At 34.2% G+C, this 9,183-nt stretch overlaps 1 protein-coding gene across 1 annotated transcript; it reads right to left on the minus strand.

The window, feature by feature from the left end:
• Positions 1-5,621: 5,621 nt before the first annotated feature.
• Positions 5,622-7,189, minus strand: LOC131071436 (abscisic acid receptor PYL2). Its single transcript, XM_058007268.2, has one exon. It carries the CDS (start codon positions 6,720-6,722, stop codon positions 6,063-6,065), a length of 660 nt encoding a protein of 219 aa, XP_057863251.1. The 5' UTR covers positions 6,723-7,189; the 3' UTR covers positions 5,622-6,062.
• Positions 7,190-9,183: the final 1,994 nt, after the last annotated feature.

The following is a 9,183-nucleotide window of genomic DNA, read 5'->3' on the forward strand; positions in this document are numbered from 1 at the left end:
TTGAAGTTTTTAGTTGTAGTTGTGTTTTGTAATTAAATTTAGAATATTATAGTTTTTATAGGCAACTAATTATTTTGTTCTTTATCATATAGGTTGAATTTGCATTTATAGAATTTACAATATGCTTGCCTTGATGTTTCAAACCTATGTTTGAAACTATGAAATGTTGACAACACCTTTGGAAACTTGGTAAGCATCTATCTTCTTATGTCAAAAGTATAATCTTATGTTAAAGTCAAAGATCCAAATTAGCAATGTGGAAAAGAGACCGAAGACAAGAAATTGTGTAAAATGCTCTAATTTTTCATTAAATGCATATGTTAATGTAAGTTGACAATGCAATGTGGTGTTTTTGACAAATGGATGTATTTTTAAATCTACTAAATGGAGAGTGGAGGATAAAAGTGGATTAAAATTATGTAACAACTTAGCACACAAACGAACACATTGTGTGCTCAAGTTAACAAGTAATAGCTAGTAAGATGGGAGTCAACTTGTTTAAATTTGAATTTTCTAACAAGAGGGTCATTTGAGACATAAATTGAACTTTAACAAGTTTGAACTCTTGGTATGTTTGGATGTATAAGTAGGTTAATCACGAGGTTAAGACAAATTGATCAAAGTGAGTCAAAAGTAGAAAGAAAAAGTGAGACATTTTTCATCATAACAGTAACTAACCAAATATTCTCACCTTTAAAATTTCTTTCCAATTTAAATAGTAATTTAAATAGTTATTGATACTAATGTACTTAAACCTTTTCAAAGGTATGTTTGTCATAAAGAAATTGGAAAAAAAATACTTCATTTCATTTACATCAACATAATTTTTCAACAAAATAATAATAAGATTATCTTTCATTTAATTATTATTTTAAAATTTATCTTTCTATTAAATAAAAAATATATAATTTCACAGAAAAAATCCCTTTATTGTAGAGGGTCTGTTCTTATAAATAATAATTTTAATGATGAAAAATTCTAATTAAAACAAAATCATATATAATTTTAAATTATTTGAATAGATGAAAGTATAATTAATTTTTTTTGAAAGCATCTCACTTTAATTAATAATATCTTTATAATTAAGAAATATACAAATTGTCATATATTTTTAATTATAGTAAATTTTTTGATTAATGATTTTTTTTTTTATATTATAATTAAATATAATATATTTAACATATATTATTAAAAACACACTGAAATTAAATACTTTTCTTTCTCAATTAAAGTTTGCATGACTCAAAAGAATATTTGTTGTGCAAGTCAACTTCCTTAAGTGTTGATCATATTAACTAAATTAGGTGGTGGTATTATCTAAGATAATTGATACATTTTTAAATGGGAAGTAAATTTTAGATTGATGAGAAATTATTTGTTCATTTTTTAATAAAAAAATATTAATTTTTTTGTCTGTTTATTAATTTTTTTATATAAAATAATATCATATATTTGAAAGGTTGTAGATTATTTTAGTTGTTTATTTAGATGTTGATTTCATAAGATGATTAGTAGTATTGCATTATAAAACTTTATATTACTTAATGTTTGACATGAATAAAAATGACTTGCTTACTTATTTCTACCATCAATGGTAAGAAATCACTATGTGATCATATCCCTCTTAAATAGAAAAGAAGTCTCATTTATTTTCTTATTTCATAAAGAAAGCAAACAATTTAAATGTCAAATTTCCATTCTCTCAAAAAAAAATCTAAAAATTCTAACATATTACATGATAGTTAAAGTTATACAAGTATATTGGATTGTGTATACTAATGGTTATAAACAATTAAACTATCTAAACATATTTTTGGATAATAGTAAATAAAACCTATATTTGTTGAATTATGCCTCATAATGTTGTGCACTTTGTTAATTCATCATTAATTTCATATTATTGTTTCAATCTACGATTAGATTGTGACAAAGGTTTGAGGATTAAAAACATGGATAAGCAACATTGGCTGAAAATCATTGCTGAGGGGGAATTAAATTGAAGGAAGAAAACTTGGATGAAGTAGAACAACAAGTTGATGAGCAAATGGGCCATCAATTTGCAAGATTGCTCAAACAATAATGAAGAGATAAAAAAGTTTGTGGTCAAAAAATTTGGAACTACCTTGTGGACAAAATAGGTTGGTCGAAAAAAAGCACATTATATCAAAGAGTTCAACCCCTTTGGAAGAGTTTCATGAAAAAAACTACCTAATAATGCCAACTTAGAGAAAGACTAGACTCCTAGATAAATAATGAGAACCAATTCTCACCATCTTAGATGTGATACGAGTAGATGGGCAATCCCTGAGGAAGAGTGGGGTGGAAGAACATGTCTTTTTTTTTTTGTAATAAAGGGGTGGTGGAAACTAAATGGCACTTCATTTTTGAGTGTGCATCACGAGGATATTTGTACACAATATGAAAGGATTTGAAGGTGAGTAGTTTAAATGAGCTATTTGAGGAGGCAAGACTTCACAAAACCATGAATTTCTTGATCATGGAATTACAAATCCCTACCTCCATTGGCATGATCTTCATCCACCCAGGGCTCATGTTGACATTCACTTTAACCCACATTTTGCTTTGAACATGAGAAAACACACTTTTTTCTTTGAACATGAGAAATGAGATCCATTATGTACAATTCTTGTTTAGAGAACCACAAATTACTCTTTTAGTTAGGATCAAGAGTCTTTTGAAAACACAATTGGAAACAATTAAACACGATTAGAAACAATTATGGGCTACTCTCTTTATAAAAACTAGAGGATTTAATTTTGTCAAAGTTGGACCAAAATATTCAAGACAAAGCTTTCAAAAAATTAGCATACTTAACAAGTTTAACATTGAATTGAAAATGGTTATCAACCACCAAGAATTGGAAAGAACTTTGACAAAAAACTTGAAGTAAATCCAAAAGGCTACAACAAAAGTGATGATTTTATTTGGTAAAACATTGTTGGCATTCATTTTGTTTCTCACAAACCATATAATAACCAATGATTGAACTTGTAATATATCGCCTTGATGTCTCTAAGGCAGGGGTCCCATGAGGGGGGCTTAAGCTCTATTTTTAAGGAAGAGGCGGTCCCATGAATTAAAAAAATTTGTGTTGCGGGATTATTTGGAATCTTTTCCAAACAAATAGAAGCCCCTACTTTTTAGGCACGCAAATTTGAGCTGATGAAAAAGGGGTGGGGCTAGAAATTGCCCCACCAAAGCTTAAATTTTTAAGCTGAACTGCACTAAAAAATTCATGGGACCACCAGCTTTAAAATTTTTCCTAAAAAATCTCAGTTGTTCCAGCTCTATTTTCTAGGAAGCCCCCCTTCCATGGGACCCTAGCCTAAGTTATCTTGTAAGTTGGATGTTAAAAAAATACTTCACATCTTCTTTTTGAGTTTTTATTGCTAAATTATAACATAAAAAGAAAGATGTTCTCTTTATAATCTTCTATATATAATTTAAAAAGTCTTATCTTGATATCATTTTAGTGGTTTTCTAAATCTTCATTTTTTTTGAGAGCTTGACATAACCTACAATGACAACATTATAGGAGCTCAACACATCCATGATCAATCAATGAACAACAACCCATGTAATATTTAAAACTAACATTTTCCAAACTATTTTAAGAACTTTATTTTTTAACAAAATAATTTTATGAAAATACATTCTAAAAAATAAAGATGATTGATACTACATTTTAAAACATTAAAAAAAAAGAGAAAGAAAGAATCTCTACAAATGTGAAGAAGTTAATAACTAAATACACTTAGAGGAATCTTATGCATATTTGACTTAAACTTACAATACCAAAAATTAAAGATAATCATCTCAATAAATATATATAAAAGATCACTTCAGTCCAAAGGCATCTCAAGTTTTCCCATACAAATTCTTTTTTTTTTTCCTATCTAATTCATATGTTGCTTGCAAAGTATTACTGAGGAGACTCGGCATAACAATTAAAATCCAAAAGAAAGAAAAAGATTCCATGGTTGCTTGCAGAAGAATACCTTTCCTCACTAATAATTGTCTGTTCTTTACAGAGATGTACATTCGATTTTCTCCTTGGCTTAAGGAATTTAAACTACTTTTTTCCAACTTTCACCTTGCCATAATAATCATAATAATGTTGTTAATGTGCAAGTTGCATTAATTTTCCGTATAGAGGGAAAATAATAATAATAATAATATGCAAGTTGCCTTGCCCTTCCGTATGCAGATAGAAAACATGGAATCAAGCAATTCAGTACGTACCTTAACTAGATACTACCGGGAATTCAAGCGCGACTGGCAGTATTTTTTTTCTCCATTCCAGACTGGGCATTTATTTATTGTCATAAAAAGTTTGGGAAGATTCAATTTGTTGTTGGGTTAGATGGCTACTGGTTCTGCCGGTCTTTCTTCTTCTGCAACTCCAAGCTCTCAATCATGGCGAACTGATAAATTTTGGTTATAGTTTTGTCAGGAATCCAATGCAGAAGAGAGGAGAGTAGTTTTTAGGAGCTACCATTAGGTATATATTCGATGCAGTTATAGTTGTTTTCCGTATCGAGTTTCAAAACACTGATGGCACACAAAACGACGAAGGAAAGTGATAAGAACGGAAATTAAATAAGGATATATTTTTAGGCTGGATGTATGGTGGGGCCCGGGGAAACTGGTGCTAGTGGTGCTACTCATAAATGAATGCTCACGCTCTGTCAAATCTGGCCCCTCTAAAGACTAAATGACAGAACGGAATCAACGGCCCAGCCCCGATCTGCCCCACTAGATGCCGTGCATTTTTCAGTGTTGGAGAAAATCTCAATCACACATTCTCACCAAATTTACCTGGAGGAGCGATCTTTTTCAAGTGGGTATTGTAAAATACAGAGGGATCAGAGCAGTACATACACTGTTTTTTCTCCCATGTTCCCTCCCCCTTCACGTCATATCTCCTGTCACTTCACTCACATATAACAGCTCCGTATTTCGATTCAAAAGAAAATCAAGTTTTTTTCCTCATCGTACAACCGTCTCTGGCTGCTGTACCCATTTAACATGCAACTTTAAGTAAATCATATAAATGGTGTAGGGACGGCGGGAGATTTTTTCATTCACATAGAACAACAGCTCTGCATTTAGATTCAAGAAAATCCAGTTTTCATTTTTTTCTCTCTTCGTACAACTGTCTCTGGATGCTGTACCGACATGAATGCAGGTCTGAGAAAATCATAAAAATGGTGTAGGGACGGCGCAGATCCATTCCGAACAGCCGGGGAACGAATCTACTGCGTCCCCACAAGGGTGAAAATGCAATTAAAAAAGTCCCCAAAAATGCCTTACCTGGCTGGGGTGCAGGAGTGATATCAGTTTTAAGTACAGTGCAATTGGTTAGGGGATATCAATCAATCAATAAGTCAGCAAATACAAACCACAAAATCCGCTCTACTGTCATCGTTATAACGCATCTCCTGAACAATTTTGTATTATAGCTAGTAATGGTGGGAAATCAGTAATCAGAAATCAGAAATCAGAAATCCGGCCGCTCAGACCGACCTCAAACTAGGTTAACATTATCCAGAAACCAAGCAACAATTTCAATGAGGCAAAACATGTACACACATTGCGAATTGATTTAACAATGGCGGTCCTAGATCTGCAGTAAGCTTCAGATTGCCAAAATAAAAATGACAGACATTCGTTTCATGATAAACCCAGAAGAAAAACCAAAAAACATAGTATACCCAATGCCCACTGCATTTAAGAGATCACAGACCTTGCGCCTTATTGCAATATAAGGAACATTCCCGCGTTCCAAATCTATAAAATTGTAGAACAGAATCATCCACTTACAGTCGCGAGTAAGGCATTATTTGAACTCGAGGATAAATATAGGGCTCGCACAGAAAACCAAAAAGAAAGGCAAAGATAAATATTACAGTCGCAGATCCCCAAAGGCTAATAAGCATCATCATCCATTCAGAGAGAAACCTATATGTACAAAACATCAGAAACTATATGCAGGTTCCTCAAATAGCCCACCCCCACCCCCACAAGCACTAGTAAAATCTTTACCCAGATGATGAATTCGGGTGTGAATGAGCAATTAGGGCCGGCAGAACACCCTGCCGCTCTTGATTCTGCTGCAGGTGCTCCGACACCTGTGCAAGCGACTGCAAATTACACCGCACAACGGTGTCCGCAAACATACAGGTGTCCTCCTTCGTATTCCCATCAGGTATCCCAACCACATAAGACTCAAGCACCAGTGTCCATGCGTTGCTACTCACAGCGTCCACAAACTGGTTCAGCGTGGTCACCGAATGGTAATCCCGTAGCCTGTGCTCACCCCCAAGGATGCGGAAACTTATAGCGTGGTGCGCCGGGTCAAGAAGCTCCAGGCGCTCGGTACTAGTGGTAGCGGGGAGCCCCGAAACGAGGCTCACCTCCCTCACACTACCCACGCCGCCATCGCCCTGGACCGTGTTGCAGCTGCGTACAAAGTGCTTGTACGTCTGTGGCTTGTCGAAGCGACTCACCACCGACCACACCAACTCCACCCTTGCGTTCACCCGCTGCGCCACCATCGATGAGCAGTGCTCCGCCGGCACATCGTGCGTGTGGTACCGCGAAATCACATCCCTCACCACCTCCTCATCCCGTGGATTCAACCCCCCGGGAATCGAACTCCGCACCCGCGAAACCATCTTCTCCTTCTCCTCCTCCCTCATCCGCCCCGCAAATTCTCCCGATCCCTCTTTTCTTTCTCTTCCTCCCGTCACGCTACGACTCCTCTCACGCTAGGCCTCCCGTCGCTCCTCCTGTCACGCTAGGCCTCCCTCCCGTCACGCTAGGCCGCCGCCATTGAAGAGATCCTAAGTGCTGGGAAGCGATTGAGGGAAGAAAGATGGTTGTTTTAGTACTTGTCGCATTCAATCAACCCCACACCACACGCCCCAGCTGGTTGAAGGCGGTGGAGGAAGGAGAAAGCAGAGGAGAGAATAGGAGAGGAGAGAGAAGTGTTTTTGTTTATGTTTTCCAATGAAACAACAACATAGCCCAGTTGCCGTCCTCCCTTCTTCCGGGCACCTACTCTACTCTACTCTATTAACAAGTTGTAGTATGAATAATGATAAAAGAAGATGAAAAGGCAGGCGTGCGAAGCGTTGTTGCGTTCGGCGAGATGAAAACGGGTCAACTGCCTAACAAGTCAAAAACGGATCGCCTTCCAACTGCCTGCCATTCATGATCATGTCCTTATTATTACTTACTAGGTATACATACAACTAACTATTAACTATTCATCCCTGCCTGCGAACGTTACGGACACACCTCTCTATCTTGGGGGCCGCTTTTGCAATTTGCGTACCCCGTTTCTTCTAGACTATGATATCTTTTGTTTTATTCAAACTTAATTTCAATACAATTGTGTTGTGCCCACCATGCGCACGCAGCTAGGTACCTAGGGTTTCAATTCAGGGAGCCTATAGGGGCCTTTTTTTCACCTCATTTGCTCCCAACTTGGTTGATTGATATCAACCTTTGCTTTTATAATTTTTTTTTTTTTTTCTTATTTGTATCATTTGGACACATGTTTATGTTTCTAAGAGAATCTTTCTAAATTATTTAATTTGGACATTTGTAGTTTTTTCGGTGTTTCTAAAATTAATTAATGAAGTTTGATCTTAAATCATCATAAGTTATGTGATGTAAAAAGAGATAGTCTTAGGTCTTTGGAAGGGACTATCAAATAGAGTTAATTTAGGTTAATTTATGTATATACTAGTCTTAAATCACTTTAAGTTAGGTGATGTACAAGAGTTGGTCTTAGATTATTTGATGCAATTATCGAAAGGCTAATTGTACTAGTCTTAAATTACTTTAAGTTATGTGGCATACAAGAGCCGGTCTTAGATCATTTGAAACAATTATCGAAGAAATTTATTTTGGACTAATTAAAGTATATATTGGTCTTAAATTACTTTATGTTATGAGACATAAAAGAGTTAGACCATTTAAAGGGATTGTCAAAAAGAATTAATTTAGGTTTACACACATATATATAGGCCTTAGAACACTTTAATTTAAGTGACGTAAAAGAGCTAATCTTAGATCATTTGAAGGGATTATCAAAGAGAATTAATTTAGGTTAATTAGTATATATATTGATCTTAAATCACTTTAACTTGTGTTATGTACAAGAGTTAGTCTTAGGTCATTTGAAGGGATTGTCAAAGAGAATTAGTTTAGAATGTGTATATTATTAAGAGAACCCCATGGAATCTTTTTATCACAAGGATCATTCCATCTTCATTATTCAACTTTCTAAATTAATACATAAAAAAATCCCCCCTCTCGCATTAGGTTGTCCAATGTAATTTGATTTCCATAATGCATGAGGTTGTCAATGCTATTTTATGGGTTGATTATGTGAGATGTTTTTTATGTTCCATTATATTCTTGGCATAAGTCGCAAGTGTTAATTATCCATATATAGCATCATCATCACCACCATAAAATAGCATTAACGTATTAATCAAACCCACAAAATAATCAAACATTAATCTAACCCATAAAATAGCATTCTTTTGTGGTTCTTTTAAATGTTTATAAAATAGCTTTGCTTCTATTATTTTCCAACTCTTTTCAAAATCATCCTAAAATTATTTAATCTAGACATTCTTTTGTGTTTCTTTTAAGTGTTCCTAAAATTAATTAACGTATATATTGATCTCAAATCACCATCATTATGTGACATAAAAGAGTTAGACTTAGGTCATGGAAAAAAAAAAGAGTTAGACTTAGGTCATTTGAAGAGATTATCAAAGAGAATTTTTTAGGCTAATTAATGTATATATTAGTCTTAAATCACCTTAAATTATGCGACGTAAAAGAGTTAGTCATAGGTCCTTCAAAATAATTAAGGAGAATTAATTTAGACTAATTAATGAATATACTAGTCTTAAATCATCCTAAGTTATGTGATGCAAAAGAGTTTGCCATAGCTCATTTGGAGTGTCAAAGAGAAATAATTTAAGATTTTTCTATTATTAAGAAACCCCATGAAATAATTTTTCACAAGGGATAACTTTATCTTCATTATTCAAATGTCTAAATCAATACATAACAAAACCCTAACTCTTGTAGTAGGTCAACTAATGTATGTCCCATTATATTCTTTCTATCAAGTCT

The sequence above is a fragment of the Cryptomeria japonica genome, chromosome 1, assembly GCF_030272615.1.
Source record: "Cryptomeria japonica chromosome 1, Sugi_1.0, whole genome shotgun sequence".
Classification (NCBI taxonomy): Eukaryota; Viridiplantae; Streptophyta; class Pinopsida; order Cupressales; family Cupressaceae; genus Cryptomeria; species Cryptomeria japonica.